The sequence below is a fragment of the Mustela nigripes genome, chromosome 14 (genome assembly GCF_022355385.1).
Source record: "Mustela nigripes isolate SB6536 chromosome 14, MUSNIG.SB6536, whole genome shotgun sequence".
Taxonomy (NCBI): Eukaryota; Metazoa; Chordata; class Mammalia; order Carnivora; family Mustelidae; genus Mustela; species Mustela nigripes.
The window spans coordinates 72,186,123-72,203,685 of NC_081570.1; the positions used below are offsets into that span (position 1 = coordinate 72,186,123).

Sequence of the window (17,563 nt, forward strand, 5' to 3'; positions counted from 1 at the left end):
GAGGGTTGCCGGGGGGAGGGGGTTTGGGAGAAGGGGGTGGTATTATGGACATTGGGGAGGGTATGTGATTTGGTGAGTGCTGTGAAGTGTGTAAACCTGGTGATTCACAGACCTGTACCCCTGGGGATAAAGAATATATGTATATAAAAAATAAAAAATTTAAACTTGGGAATTTAAGGACTTCTAGCCCAATTCTTAGAGACTTAGCATCAAGTCAGGCTGACTGTTTACCTAGGTACAAACTGGGCCTCAGTTCTCAGATTCAAATTCCTGCTTTGGGGGTGCCTGGGTGGCTCAGTGGGTTAAAGCCTCTGCCTTCGGTTCAGGTCATGATCCCAGAGTCTTGGGATCAAGCCCCACATCCCACAGTGGGCTCTCTGCTCAGCAGGGAGCCTGGTTCCCTTCCTCTTTCTCTCCCTACTTGTGATCTTTGTCTGCCAAATAAATAAATAAGATCTTTAAAAAAGAAAAAGACAACAACAAACAAATTCTTGCTTTGTTCTTAAAGACTGGTTACCATTTTATACTGCATTATGGGAACTGCAATCTGCCTTATTCTTGTATCCACAAAACAGTTTTAGTATACATGTTCTATCCCTTGATCATAAGGGCTCCAACCTTATTCTTGCCATTTTCCCACACAGGGAACACAGTCCCTGAACTCAAGCCAAGTCTTATGGCCATATTTGCACTCACATTCTTGACTTTGATAACCTACAAGTCTGAATTTTCTCTTATGTTTTCTGCCCTGAAAGTAACTGCCTGCTTGAATTTCCACCTGTTAGTGTTATATCTCTATGAAATCATTCTCTGCCAGGACTTCACCCAAATTATCAGCTGTAGTTCATTGGGTATCTCTCTTCTCTATCTATCCCAACCTGGAAGGAGGTTTAAATTCAAAGTCCTAGTCTCTTCTATGTCAAGATGTGGGTAAGCGAAATATAGTCACTACAGACTACAATCAGTAAGTAAAAATCAGAAAATACATTTTTTTCGGAACGAGACAGAATATTTAAAAATTAATAACATTTTTTTCAGAATGCTCTAGCAACAGTAGTACTTTCTCTAGAGCCAAATTAACTATGACCCTAACAAAGAAAACACTCTCTAAATTCTTGATAAAAATGTGTGTATCTGAGACACTATTGTGTAACATGTATTTAAGACTGTCTTAGGCTAAGGATAGAAACTAATAACAGATGGCTAACAGAAGGATTTTATATTCTGAAATTCTAACACTGGAGTTAGAAGCCAAAGTACAGTTTACTTTAAATAGACTCTTCTAACAGAAAGATGTATGAGAAAAAAAGAGGAGACACTGCTTTCTATAGTTAGAAAAGTAAACATCTCTGAAGTCCAGGTGCCTTAAGGGTGTTATTTTGTCTGCATTCCAAGGCTATGATATTTTTATTTGCATCAGAAGAAAACAGAGTATACTTCTATGTCAAACTTTAATGTAATATGAATTGATTATTTATAATCTACTCCCATCAGGTCTGAAAAACTCCTTCAAAAACTCTCTAGTTTGACAACGGTTTTCTAGGCGTTGTTGAGAGTAAATTCCAGCTCCCATTTCATGTTTATCTTTAATCCCAACAAGTCAGTTCGGGCATAAATATTTTAGATCTGTGGAGTCATACCAATTTGCATAACTAACTAAGTACAACAAAGGGAATACTGATTAAATCAATCCGGGAACCATCTAAAATGCTTTTTTTCTTTAAGCAAATATAGAACTTCCTGACTGTGGCACTCCAGAATAAAGTTTGAAATCTTTGCATTAAAAAAAAAAAAGCTGCTTACAATTAGGTAATACATATCAAATCTGATGTTAAATATATATGAAACCTCTTCCTACCTTCTCTCTCTCTCCTTTTTTTTAATAGCATTCTTCTTTTCTATTATAAATCAGTGAATGACATATGCTTTTAAAGAATCTGGATCATCAGTTATGTTCCAAGAGGTTTTTCAAATAAAGACAGTAAAGTCTATAAAATAGAATGGTAGTTCTATGGTATTTAAAAGAGTCCTGGACAATAAAGATCGGCTACCACCTTGTTTTTATCAGTCCCTCAGAAAGTACTTGAGATAAATTCAAATTATATCCAGAGACAGCAAAAAGCATGAATGAATAGCACTTAGACCCTCATGGCCACCCTCTAATATTAACTGACAGTAGGAATTTGATCCAATTGTAATTATGTAGGGAGTGAAAGAGGGGAGGAAAGAAAGAAGTAAGAACTATAATATCTCAATACCCAAAAGCACAAGTACACAAGTATTGACTAATATATAACTTATGACATGAGGTCTTTAAAAATAATTTTAATGATTATTAGTAAATACCTTATCTTACATCTTGAAATAAAATAGCTTATAGTTCAAAGAAGAAAAAAACTTCTCCAATATCAACAACATAAGGCCAAAGAACATAAAAATTTGTTAATATAACTACTTTTATATACTCTGATCCTAAAATCCACCAAGTTTCCAACAAAACCAATTTTCCTACTTTTCTGGTTTGAAAAAATAAAAACACATTGTGTTATAAATATCAAATCAATCAATAAACACTGAATAAATATTTTATTTTGGGGAAAAATTTCCTGGGAAGTAAGATTTAAAATGAAATAATTTTAACCCAAACATTAAATTTAAAAACAGCAGTATGGGGGTGCCTGGGTGGCTCAGTGGGTTAAAGCCTCTGCCTTCGGCTCAGGTCATGATCCCAGGGTCTTGGGATCGACCCTATGTTGGACTCTCTGCTCTGCAGGGAGGCTGCTTCCGACCCCCCCGCCCCTGCCTGCCTCTCTGCCTACTTGTGATTTCTCTCTCAGTCAAATAAAAAAAATCTTTAAAAAAAAAAAAATAGCAGTATGAGGCTAAATACTAAATAACTGTTAAACAACCAAAATAATATGCTATTCTGAAATGTTTCCATTTTCAAAAGAGTTCATACAATACTTATACTATTTAAGAGAAGATATCCCTTTCTTATAAGTCTATCATTTTATTTGAAAAAAATACAAAAATCCCTAAGGAAGTTGGTTCACACAACTTAATTCCATGCTTAGTGTTTATTCACAAAAATAAGTGATGATTTGGCCAGCAGTAGGAATGTATGATTGATAGCAACAATTTTCAGAGCCTAAGCTTAGTAATGTTATTAACTCACTGAACAATTTTGAACAGGATTTTTACTACTCCTCTATCTTTCTGTACTATATGGACATAGTATATGATGTCTATACATAAGGAAAAGATGTATATATTAATATTTTGGTAAACTTCATATCAAACACAGCTTTAGTACACAGGTTAAAAACCAACTCAATAGTGCAAAGAGACTCATCATGATTAATATTTAGAAAGGCTTGAACTTGGATTTTGGAGGTTTTTCTATGTCTATTTTGACTGTCAAAATGTTTCATATCATACATAATACAGAAAGTGAAGTACTTTACCAGCTTCTGTCCTTAATTTCAGAGACTTGACAAAAAAAAAAAACCATGTAAAATATTACATAAAACTTAAGGAGTTACCTAAAAAGAATTACTGGTTTTCTATAAATTACATTATAAGAACTACTTCAAACTAAACTTCAAACTAGACTATGTTCTCAAGACTGCATACTTCTAGCTACCTAAAATTTGAGGAAATGAGCTAATTTAACATACAGAAAGAATAATCAGATTAATTAAAGGGGAGTGATGATTATTAGAAAGTACATCTGATGACTTTCATACTAATGATAGTAAATGAAATAACATGGGATCTACATAGCAGCAGCCTAATAAAGCATGAACCCACACTTCTGAATGACTTCGAAGTCAGCTGAAAATTGGAAGTAACTGTCTTTGACATATGCAGAGCCAAAAGTTTCTTAGATACAAGTACTTTTAGATTTCAGTATTTCCTCGGTTTCTGTTATATTCTTTCCCATTTTTGGTTTCCTTCCTCTTCATGGTAGACTGGCATGCCTTAGTTCTGGCTCTGTATTTGAATATCTACATCATACATAAAAACAAATACTAAACATAATTGAATAAGGTGCCCCCCAAAATGGTCAAATTTGTATTCCACACACCTAATATTTTCTACATCAGAGAGTGTGTACCTCATCAAAGATATTTTCCTTTTACAGTTATTAAAATGGTAAATAGTAATCATTCTTCTCATGGAATTTTAATCATCTAAATTGAAATACAAGTGTCCCATAATATGTAAAATCCCATGCTAGCACTTTTGCCCTTAATGTCAAAGCTATTTGAAGATGATTTTACTTATAATTAACAGGACACAGAGGAGCATTTATACATAAGATACTATTCTAAGAACAGTGTCTGAGGTCAGTCTTGGCTTATTGACTTGTGGCTGTAACCATATCTAACTTTAAGTACTATGATTTCCATATAAACATGCCAAATCATTTTGTGGTTAAAAACAAAAGTACGTATAACATACATGACATAGTACAGTAACCAGACAGATTTTCTACTATAAACACTATTTAGGAAAATGAGATACATATGTTTTTCAAATATAATTTTCCTAAGGATCTAAATCCGTGAGGACATATGTTTTTAAAGCAATAAAACTTTACAAATTTTGTAATGTAAAGAACAGTGTAATCAACCCAGTAATCATTCATTCATTCTTTTTCTACAGTTTTCTTGAACTCCTCTTTTGAATTCAATAGCATCTGTTGGATAATTTTATAATTCTCTGGGGAGTAAAAAACCAGATGTTATTTATAAATTTCCATGGATAATTGGAGTTCATGATGGAGCAGGAAACTGGAAATTACCTATACATTTCCAAGATAAAGTTAATATCTATATAAAAACAGCCATATTAATATGGCTACATAAGTGATAGCTGTGTAGCTATATAAGTGATATATCACAGGAGCTTTGGGAAAACACTCTATTTTTTCAACAATGCCTAAGATTCCACCATTGTAGATTACTTATTTTGTCTTAAACTAAGCTTAAATATAATTACTAATGGGTAACGTAACAGTTGAAGCATTAGAAATAATTTATATAATACCGTAAGTAACTTTATTCATTCTTTTACTGATGTCATACTTTGAAAGGAGGAGGACTGGGGGAAAAAGATGAAGAATGGAGAATATAAAAATAAAGAAGATAAATTTCGCCTATTGTCAATTTTGAGACAACCCACTTCTGAATATTTAGATTAGATATTTGTATATGGTAATAAGAGAGGCATTTTTGTTGAGGTGTGTGTATGAGGGCTTAAACAAAAGGAAGTAGCATAACATTTTACAGTATAAGAGAGTGTAATTAAATGAGATGGCATACAAAATATTTATCAGAGTGCTTAAGAATTAAAAATGCAGATGGTGATGGTGGCAGTTTCTGTGGTTACAAATGCTAGAAGATTTGCTTTAAAGTTGAATATAAATGTAAGAAAACCAAACGGTTGGCTTATTTTTAATTTCTTGACAGTTTGGTAAGTTTATATTAGTAAACTGAATTTTTTTTTTTTTTTAGATTTTATTTATTTTTATTTAACAGACAGAGGTCACATGTAGGCAGAGAGGCAGAGAAAGAGGAGGCAGGGTCCCTGCTGAGCAGAGAGCTCGAAGCAGGGCTGGATCCCAGGACCCTAGGATCATGACCTGTGTTGAAGCAGAGGCTTTAACCCACTGAGCCATCCAGGTGCCCCAGTAAACTGAAATTTTTAAAGTGAAACTTAGAAATAATTTTATCATATTTTGGCCAAATGTCATGAAAATATTAATCATGCTCTTGTAAGCTGTGTGAGTAGCAGAGAGCACAAATACTGAGAGAGTTAAAAAAGACTCCTGAATTTATACTCAGAGGAGCCGAGATCAACTTTTGGTTTTACCACTATTTTCTGAGCAAGTCTCTAAACATCACTGAGCCTCATTCTACCCCCCCCCCCACCTATATAATGGTGACATTCATACCTATTCTAATCTACCTTCAAGAAATCCTGCAAAGCACAAGAATGAAATGCTTTAAAAGGATATGAATATTCTGGTGAGGTTTGTAACCTTTTATAATTATCATCAAGGTTTTACTTACATACACCAAAATTTTAGGAAAGCTGATATGAAAAACTCAATTTCCTTCCTCATAGACTAGAAAACCGTGTGAGCACAAAAAGCGTTATCCTAATAAAGACCTGTGGATCGCTGTCAAAACAACACAAGTGACAAGGAGGTGGCTAGGGTTACGTGAGGAGGTCATGAGGATGCTTCCCTGAACCACAGTGTTCTCGTTTGTTGAATGATGGAGGTATTGGATGATGTCAAAATTTCCTCTCATCTCTGAAATTATTATTTTATCTGGCAAAATTCACTTCCCTTCATCTTCTTAAACCTGAAAATAGAAGAAGCTGTAGGGAACTAGTCTCTGAGCTAATACCTGAAGCAGGAATTTTGAAAACGTGTAAAACAGGAGGGTGAATAGTGCTATCATTAGTGTTTTAAACTGTTAATGTATTTTCTGTGACATTTTAGTTCTTTGTCATAGGGATAAAGGTCCTTTCTACTGGTCTATTAAATGGGTTAGGAACATTAAATTTCATTATTTTTTAATCTAAAATTTCCTTCAAAATTTCAGGTATTAATTGATAGACAAGGTAGCAAAAATTAAATTCTGTTGAATGAGATAGTTGTGGACAATAAGGACAAGTACAGTTATATTTGTATAGGTGAGAAATATGCACATAATTAGATTATATTTCTCTGAACTGAACCTCAGAAAACAAAGTTGAATTACCTGTCTTCCCTTAAGACCCCTCTTTCCCCGGAGCCCAGGAACACCCTAGAATATATAAAAGTAAAAAAAATCAACATTTGTTGAATAAATGAATGAGTTAGATGTTATAGACCTTTTTTTCCTTTTCAACGTCAATCAATGAAGTATGATGAAGAGAAAAATGAATTGTTCTTTAAACTAGTATGACATTCAGAAAAGCTTCAATATATTAATTTAACTAAAGTGTCTCCTTTTCTTCATAAAATCTGCAACCTGATTTTTTTCTGGAATGCATCCTATCTGTACTTCCAAATGGGATCCTGACATTCTCTGGTGATAGTTATTTGTCCAGAGGTAGGCATACAAACAAAGTTGACACAACCAGATAAACAGGAAGATCTTACTTTTCCAAAATCTAAGGGTGACAATCACCTCATCTGTCTCCCTCTCTCTCTGGCTGGGCATAAATGAAAGCATGTTTCGCCCTCACACTGGCAATTCTGCAACGGTATGGGAAACCTGCCTTTGTCAAGCCAACATTCGGCAAGGCAAGGCGGAGAGATGGTATCACTGTGCTCAAGATCATAATGTGCCTAGATCCCACCTAACCTATAGATTTCTGGTCCTACAGGAAGCAGTGGGGCATAATATCAAGCTTTGGAGCTGAACATCTGTGTTCAAATCCTGGCTCTGCTCTTATTACATGTATATAGTCTTAGACATGTCTTTCTCTCTGTATGCCTCATCTTTTTCCATCTGTAGTGAGAATGATAATAATAGTACCTATCTCACTGGGTTTGGGGAATGTTAAAGGAGTTAATTCATATAAAATATTTGCACAGTGTATGCATATATATAACAATTCAGTAAACTGCTTGCTATTATCATTGCCATCATTATTAAAAATTTTCTCATTTTAAAGCCAGTTTGAGTTGGGGTTTTCTGTTACTTATGGTCCAAAATATCTCAGTGATAGAATCACACTGAGACTTAGAATCACTTAGAAATCTTAAAGACTAAGAAATCCTCCAGATCTATATAGCTTGGGATTGACAGCATATATAGATAAGTTAGAAGATACCATTAGTTGAAGTAATCCATCCACTTTCAATTGAACAGTGTTTGATAAATACTTATCTAATGTCTTATCAGAAGAGTATGTATGGGTAAGCAATAGGACTCATTTCATTAAGACTTTATACATCTTTTCTTGATATAGCAAACCTTTTTTCAAAAAATAAGGTAATTAATTTTTATAACTCTAGTAGCTCTACTAAATCTCAGCAGGAAAACTAAGGATATTACAGACAAAATTATATAAGCACTTTGCCATATATTTACACATACGTATTTTACTAACTCCCAGGAATTTTTCTATTTTTTTCCAGGAGTGATTAGCATTATACCCTTTTTGTTCTTCTCTACGTTTCTTCTCTCTTCTCTATGCTTCTTATCTCTTCTCTGCATGTATACATTTTATAACATAATAAAAACACCCAGTTAGCTACATTATTCACAGTTTTAATCAAAATTTTGAAGTAGCCAAATAATATTAGGACATGTTACCCATGACAACCAAAATATCACAAAATGGTCTTACATTTATGATTTGAGACAGGTCTTAATATTTTCACTTAGACTGGTCAAAACTAATAATCATGATTACACGCTTGTATCTAATGAGAGTCAGTGATGGGATCCTTAAATCCAAGATGATAACATTTTCAAGGACATATAATTTTGCTTTATTTATTACATCATTAAGTAGAAATAAGGTCAGGAAAGTACTATATCATGAGCAGCAGAGTAAAACAATGTAAACTGTATATAATCCTTTTGTCAATGAGAAGCAATTCAATCTTTGCTTGACAGATTGGGAACATGATCTGAAAGTCTGCGGTATCACATGACAATTAAGTAGCTTAGTTGTGGGATCCCACTGAAGATATTTCTGCAAGTGAAAGAAATGACTTGTATATTCAACAAGGGAAAATCTTCACCTCATTTCATCAAAGAAGACTGGACATTTTGATTGTCACTAGAGCACATTTAAACTTGGAATATTTCTTCTCTGTCAGGAAATTCACAAGTGATTACAAGAAAAATGTGATATAATTTACTCACACTATGCATTTGAAAAATTCACCCAGCAAAGAATAATCTGGTTTATTTCACTTGCAAAAAGCAGTTTCCAGAAATGAAAATTCTGGTTTGAATAGCATACCTACAATCATAGTGTTGAATGCTAAATTCTGAATATGACTATTTCCAAACCTAATATTGTTTGATTCTATTTTTTCATTGAATACTGGCAGTAAAATGAAGGAATACAAATAGAAACCGATGAATTGCATACAACACTGAAAATCAGACATGATGAAGTTGGAATGCCAGAACTCTGTACCTAGTTTGATTAACTGTTTTAAGATAACAACCATTTTGCAAAGATCCTGTCTTTACTCAAAAGTACCTTTCTCATACCTACATTTATAAACTACCTTCCATTATTAAATTAAACAAAAAATACATCTTCTGTGGGTGAACTAATTACTGTGTGTTAAACCTGTCATGAGTTTATGCTTAAAGATTAATGAATTATAAAATATAATTTTGTTATTTTAAAATTTCAATTTGTGTTTTTTAAAAATTAAATTTAAAATAGTTAACTGTATACATTTGTATCATCTTACTTCCTTAAAACAAAATTCAGTAAAATTCCATAGAGTTTAATTATATTTCTGGTAGGTGATTTTTAAAGCTGGCTTGCTTTACTCTGTAAGATTACCTGTCTAATACTATCATTAGCATATCACTTTAGAAATAATATTTGAAGGAAATGGACTTACTCTTTCTCCTTCAGGTCCTAGTTGTCCTACTTCTCCAGGAGAGCCAATGAAACCCTTCAAGTAAGCAGATAATCTTTATATTATTTCATTTGAATACTTACTCTGCAAGTAATTCCAAGTAGAGATCATAAATTTTTTCATAATAATATGAAACTTTAAGGCTTAACAGAATAAATAACTTCTCCTTGCTTTATCACCTTCCTTCCAGAAATCACAGATCAATCTTTTAAAAAAAAAAAAAAAAAAGTAGGAACCATAACTTAAGACAGTGACCCATGAAAATCAAGACCAAATCCTTTTCTTTGTTGAATTTTACAGTGGGAAGAAAATATATAATTAACTAAGATATAAGGCAGAATGGAGTATCAAAAGATACTTAATACAGAGGAAGAGGAAATTCATTCCAACGTGGCAGAAGGTAAAGGCAAAAAAAAAAAAAAAAAAAAAAAAAGACTTAATAAGAGACTGGCACTTGAGATAGGCATATAGAGTAGGTAAAGTCCTGACAAGCAGAGGATGGAAAAAGGAAACTCCAGGGGTGCCTGGGTGGCTCAGTCAGCTCAGGTCAGGATCCCAGAATCCTGGGATAGAGACCTACATTTCAGCCTGCTTCTCCCTCTCCCACTCCCCCTGCTTGTGTTCCCTCTCTTGCTGTGTCTCTCTGTCAAATAAGTAAATAAAATCTTTTTAAAGAGAGAGAGAGAGAAGAAAGGAAACTCCAAGCAGAACAATTATAGGAAGTGGAAACAGAGAACTTCACGAAGTGTTTGTAAACGGTAATAAATGGTAACAGGTAACATTATAACGGTAAATGCTTTGGAGAAGAGCAAAGATGCATTGTATCCTAAAGAAGATTCCAGCTGGCCTGACAACAGGAGATAAATAACAATGCAACTGTATTTTATGTTAGGATAAAGTTACATCTTTGTGGCAAATAATAATATCTTCATCAATTTAAAAGAAAGTGTATGATAGTTTGGACACTAGGTTAAGGAGACCTTTAAATTTCAAGATAAGAATTTTAGACTTTATGTTTTAGACAACTGAAAGCTCCTGCCTTGAGGGAATGTGGTAGTACCTTGAGGTTCATTTGTGTTTCTCAAATATTAATCTATTGACAGGATATAGACTACATCTGAAACAAGAAACAATGAATGTAGGAAAACCTATTGGAAGGTTCTTTGGATGGTCCAAATTTGAAGTAATATGAGCCTAGATCACGGATTCTAAAACATTACTTAAGTGCCCACTATGTAGAATACCATTAAAAAAAGAAGAAGAAAGAAAGAAATTTTGCCATTTGCAATGATATGAATAGAACTAAGTAAAATAAGTCAGAGAAAGATAATTATCATATGATTTCACTCATATGTGTAATTTAAGGAAAAAAACGGGATCATAAGGGAAGGGCGGAAAAAATATAACAAGTTGTAATCAGAGATGGAGAAAAACCATGAGACTCCTAATCATAGGAAACAAACAGGGCTGCTGGAGGAGAGGTAGATGGGATAGGGTAACTGGATGATGGACATTAAGGAGGCCATGTGATGTAATGAGCACAGGGCATTAAGTAAGCATAATCACTGGACTCTACCTCTGAAACTAATAATACACTAAATGTTTCAGAGGTAGAGCCCAGTATGGGGCTTGAACTCATGACCTTGAAATCAAGACAGAAAGTAGAATGGTTGCCTAAAGTTGGGAGGAACTAAGAATGAGGAGTTACTTTTTAAAGGGTATGGAGTTTCAGTCTGGGAAGATGGAAAGTTCTGGAAGTGAAAGGTGTGATAGCTGTACAACAATGTGAATGTACTTCATGCCTCCTGCTATGGACTGAATTAATATGTTGAACTGTAGTCCTCAGTGTGTCAGTATTCGAGGTGGGCCCTTTGGAAAGTAGTTAGGTCATGAGGGTAGAGCCCCATGAATGGGATTAGAGGTGACTGCTATTTCAGCTACGTGAGGTTACATTAGAAAAGCAACTGTCTATAGCACATGAAGTGGGCCATCATCAGATACAGGATCTGCTGGTGCCTTGATCTTGAACTTCTCAGACTCCAGAACTGTGAGATACAAAATTTGTCATTTAAGCCATCCAGTCTATAGTATTTCTATATAGCAGCCTAGACTAAGACCATTAAACTGTACTCTTAAAAATGGATAAAATGGAAATTTTTATGTTACATAGATTTTACATTTTCTTTCTTAAGTAAATATCTCAGGAATCATTTCTGTTTTGCCTGGAATAAGAACCTTGGGAGGGATTTAATCTCTGAGTGAAAGCTAGTTGGGTGTTGCCTTGGTGAGAGCAGCACTTTTCTTTGACAAAGAAAAACACTTTTAAAATTCCCTACATTCCAGAGTTTGTATGAACAAGCAAAAATTTTTTAAAAAGAGAAAACTAGTTTCCTTCTACTTAAATAGTAAGTAAAACATTATAATTTGTTTGCTTAAAAGCCAAGCATGTGGAGGATGTGAAAAGTTTCTTGTAAAATGAAGCATCCAAAAACATTCCTGATATCAAAACATTTAGGATTATGATGACAAGCTATATGTATTTTCAGAATCACCAGCTACAGTTAGCCTCAAATTTAAAAAGCCTTAACTTTTGTTTTGTTTGTTTGTTTTGTATATGTTTTATATAACATATACAACTGAATTTTTACTTATAAATAAAAAGAATAGACAGCCTAACTGGCACACACTTATTGCTGCACTAATCAGCTGAGACCTCAGAAGAAAGACCTCTACTCAACATAGCCTGATTAGGATGCAAAGACATGTTACAATTAAAGATTTTAATGGGTGATCACACAGGTGTTTCATAAAGGTTCTTAATAATTATTATGCTCATGCTAACAGAAATAAAATGCCAGCAGCACCTACTATGAAATCACATGGGGTTGTGGTCATACTCAGGCACTACCCCTAAACTAGAGTTTAATGTGTAATGAAACAAGAACAATAAAAAAAATAACATATATGCTTTTTAATTTCAGACTGAAGGTTGTATATCCAGTTAGATGCAATTTTGTGTCATCAGTAGGGCCACTAAAAAGTCAGAAGAGGCCCTACACACTTCTACTTTTTGAGGCTCTGAGCATATAATTACACAAAGAAATGCCAAAAGAGGGTTACAAATTACACATTTAACATAAAAGTAATATCAGAGGACCTAGGTGGTTCAGTCAGTTAAGCATTTACCTATGGCTCAGGTCATGATCCCGGGGTCCTGGGATCAAGCCCCACATCCAGCTCCGTACTCAGTGAAAAGTCTGCTTCTACTTCTCCTGTTGCACCCCCCAACCTCACTCATGCTTGTGCTTTCTCTTTCTGTCTCAAATAAATACATTCTTTAAAAAAAAATGCACATAGAAGTAATATCATAACACCAAAAAATGGAATCAAATAATGCTGCCAGTCAAAAGATCATTTACCAACATGATTTATTAAAATATTAATTTACAGTAGATAGCATATGAGACACAAATCAAATGAAAAGCATCTTATAATCCTGTCAGTGTTTTTTTGTAATTTTTGTCTTTTTAATCAAATGTGAATTTGAAGTTAATGTTAAAAGTCTACATTTGAGGGGCACCTGGGTGGCTCAGTGGGTCAAGCCTCTGCCTTCAGCTCAGGTCATGATCTCAGGGTGCCGGGATTGAGCCCCACATGGGGCTCTCTGCTCAGTGGGGAGCCTACTTCCCCCTCTCTCTCTCTGCCTGCCTCTCTGCCTACTTGTGATCTCTCTCTCTGTCAAAAAAAAAAAAAAAAAAAGTCCACAGTTGAGACCCTTTGTGAATGTGAAGACTACAGAAATGGCCTTCCTGAATCCCCCTGTATTCTCAAAGGAAAATTAAAGAATTAAATCAATTGAATCGATCAGAAAATAAATTATATTTGTTATTTTTTTAACTGCTTTTATGAATATGGCTGTCAAAATCTAAAAACACATTCTAAAAATGGTTACAACCCAGACAACAGTTTCTATACAAGTGAGGAAAAAAGCAACAAAGGATATATAATACAGCACATAAGGATGTGTAATATAATGGTATAAAGAAGAACTTAGAAAAGTTCTGGGAATCACTGAAGCAAGATGAGAAAATACAGTAAGGGAATACCACATGGTACCAAATAACATGTATTGGAGTTCCAAGTTCATGCACAGAATATACTCCAAAATTCCAATAAAATGATAAAGTCTTCATAGAAAATGGATTGTCTATGCTACATACTATGGTTTAAGAATGTTAAGCTCTGGCAGTTATTGTAACTACCTTAAAGGTAAGTTTCGCTACCACTATCTAATAAGATCTTTTTAATGAAGGGAAAAAAGCAGGCCTGTCTAACTCCAAAGCCCAGGTTCTTGACCACTGTTCTCTACTTCCCAGATCCAAGTCAATATATGCTTTTGGTGCAGTTTCTAATAAAAAAAAAAAAAAAAAACACATGACTTTTTTCCTCTATATTCTTACTTAATAGAAGGGACAGTATAGGATAGAGGAAAGAGTACATAGCTAGAGGTAAGAAGATTTTGGTTCTTTGGCCAGATAAGACTTTGCCAACTTGTATAAATTCCTTAGCTTGCTATTTTCTCATCTGTAAAATTATTTCACAGGATTGATAGAAAAATAAAAAAAGAAAATACATATGAAAGTATTACTTAGAAAATTTTAAAATTTAAAGTATCATTATAGCACATACTGTTTAAATACTTTATGCTTTATTTGAAAAAGGTAGTTCATTTTTTATTTATCTGTATTTTTTAAGAGAGAGAGGAATGGGACAGAGGGAGAGGAAGAGAAAGAATTTTCAGCAGGCTCCACACCCAGCATGGAGCTCAACACGAGGCTCCATCTCACCACCCTGAAATCATGACCTGAGCTGAAATCAAGAATCAGATACTTAACCAACTGAGCCTCCTAGGCGCCCCTCAAAAAAGGATTTAAGATAATATAAGGCATAGACGTAGATTCTGGAAGATAACTTGCTATTAAAAGTAGAGCATTTTAAAAACAAAAATTCCAGTTTACTTTTTCTAATTTTTCCTAGACCACCTTTGATTTTAATTTGTAGCACACTACATAAGATATCACAGGAATTTTTTTTCACTCCCTTAATGATTAAAAATGACTAAACTCTTTAGTGGTTTAAAGTGCAATGGTATATTCTTGATATGATAAGCTTACTTCCTTCTTTGCAGATAAAATCTTTTTTACTCCATATAGTTTTTATATCATATTATCTCAGCCTTGAAATTAATATGATTTTTTTGCCTCATGTTTTTTATCATGATTTCCTATGTCTATATACGTTCATACGTTCATACATAATGAACTACCAATGTTGATAGAGTCCATTCTAACATAAAAGACATTAAGCTAGCAGCCAGAAAGTAATAGAAAAGAATGAAGTAAAACCTACTGCTATAAGACTGCTTTCTGTGGCTGTTAACAGTGAAAGCATCTATTAAACAAATATATTTCTTTTCAGGCTAACCTGGCATTACATTCAAACTTCCTATGGAAGTCTGAAAATGATATCTATTTTACATACTTCATTTGACTTTTATGCAAACATGCTTACAAGATGATAAAAATGCTTACTTACTCGTACACCTTTAGGGCCTGGGTTACCTTCTGGTCCAGCTAAACCCTAGTGTGAACAAAAGACATCATTATCATACTACAGTATTCTGAAAGCACTGTTGATAAATAAAATAAAATAGGCATATAAAGAGGTGTCATTGTCACAAGTAGAAAATTCAAAGCTAAGTATAATTAAGATTATATATGTTCAAGGAATTTTTAGAATTTCAGAATCAAAAGAGGTATTATATGTAATCTATGCAAAAATGTGTTTTAGATATCTAAGCAAAGTAAATTAACACACATTAAAAGATACAAAAAATAAATCTTAATCTATTTCTCATTGGAAAACCATGTTCTTTTAAAACACTTCTAACCAACTCATCTAAAATATATTGCCATAATTTAAAAAAATCAACACATTTTTAATTTCAGATCAATGTCCATAGGCTTGAGTATTTAATCATGTTTCAGACAACACAAAGTATCACTTAGTGGTAAGATTCTAATGCACATTACTCTTCAAGAATTTTTAAAGGCCTAAAATATGGAATGTTGTTACTTTTTTTGGCATTTTCATTTCCCTCATCCTTGAGAATTAAAAAGATATTATAACTATAGTTTTCTAGTATACTAAATGAGTAATTAATTTTAAGAGTAAGACTTCAATTCACAAAAACCTCAGAAAGAAAATTTGTTCTAGGGGCGCCTGTGTGGCTCAGTGGGTTAAGCTGCTGCCTTCGGCTCAGGTCATGATCTCAGGGTCCTGGGATCGAGTCCCATGTTGGGCTCTCTGCTCAGCGGGGAGCCTGCTTCCCTCTCTCTCTCTCTCTGCTTGCCTCTCTGCCTACTTGTGATCTCTCTCTGTCAAATAAATAAATAAATAATCTAGGAAAAAAAAAGAAAATTTGGTCTATTATTAGTCTATATGAAATAGATAAAGTTATAAATGAGAGGAAAATAAATATGAAATGTTTAGAATGAATTTTCAAAACTGTATAGAAAGACTTGAATACATTTCACATAAAAGTAACACAGCACTGCCAAACTGTGTCTCACATTTTTATTACTCTGCTAATAAAAAATAATGCTTGTTATACAGTCTTAACTTCTACCATTACTTCATTACAGTGAGTAGTAGTATTGGAAAATCAGTAGCGGGATCACTTTAAAATCTTATTAGACCCTTGGGCATTTTAATTTTGAAGTTTCCACTGTATCACATCACACATGTTTAAAAACCCCACTCCCATTTTAACCAAAACTTTCTACAGTAACATTTTTTAAGGATTTTTATAACTTTAATTTTGAAATTATTTGCCATGAGTAATTCATTTTTTTAATAGAAATAAAATAGTTATTATTTAAACATTAACCTTGAAAATCAGAGCATACAATGCATTAATGAAAAGGAACATAAAAGGAGAAGTATAAATTTAGTTACCTCACCTGCCTGCCAGGGTAACCACGTACACCAATATTACCAGTGAATCCTGGAATTCCCTGAAATAAAAAATAAAATAAATAAAATAATACAACAAAACCAAAAGAAGCCCAAGGAAACAAATTTGACACAACTATAATACACAAATTTATAAAGAAATTTTTCCCTACAAAAGTACTAAGGGGACTTCACATTGTTTCTCTGACTGTTTTCACCTATTTCAAATAGAAATGAGCCAAAATTATTAAATAAAAAAATAAAACTGTCAGATTAGGAGCTCTAAATGAGACACTGACTATTAATAATGGTAAAATCTAGGATGGAAAAATCCAGTACTACATAAAGAAGATATTTATTCTAGAAAAAGAGTGGGTACATTTCTTAATAAGCATTATCTTTTTATATTGAATTCCTTCTTATTTCAATCATCTTGCAACTCTCCTTAAATGTCTAAGCATGACCCTCAGAAGATTAAAAGGGGCAGGGAACCTCAGAACCAACCTCTTCTTCCTTTCTAAAGTAAACTCATTCTTACAGCAAGTCTGATTAAAAAACGGATATTGAGTGGTAAGTACCTTTATCATGACACAAATCTATCTAAAAATTCAAACTAACTTTGGGTGGTAAGTCATTTTATTTTTATTTATTTATTTATTTATTTTTATTTATTTATTTATTTATTAAAATTTTTTTATTTTTTATAAACATATATTTTTATCCCCAGGGGTACAGGTCTGTGAATCAGCAGGTTTACACACTTCACAGCACTCACCAAATCACATGCCCTCCTCAATGTCCATAATCCCAACCCCTTCTCCCAAACCCCCTCCCCCCGGCAACCCTCAGTTTGTTTTGTGACATTAAGAGTCACTTATGGTTTGTCTCCCTCCCAATCCCATCTTGTTTCATTTATTCTTCTTCTACCCT

At 33.6% G+C, this 17,563-nt stretch overlaps 1 protein-coding gene across 1 annotated transcript in view; it reads right to left on the reverse strand.

The window, feature by feature from the left end:
* The window catches only part of COL24A1 (collagen type XXIV alpha 1 chain), a 379,684-nt gene that overhangs the window by 304,323 nt on the left and 57,798 nt on the right, over positions 1-17,563 (reverse strand). The window contains exons 8-11 of the mRNA XM_059377096.1: positions 16,642-16,695; positions 15,215-15,259; positions 9,602-9,655; positions 6,777-6,821 (exon numbers count right to left, since the gene is read on the reverse strand). Coding sequence (XP_059233079.1) covers positions 6,777-6,821; positions 9,602-9,655; positions 15,215-15,259; positions 16,642-16,695 — 198 coding nt within the window. The remainder of the gene's footprint in view (positions 1-6,776; positions 6,822-9,601; positions 9,656-15,214; positions 15,260-16,641; positions 16,696-17,563) is intronic.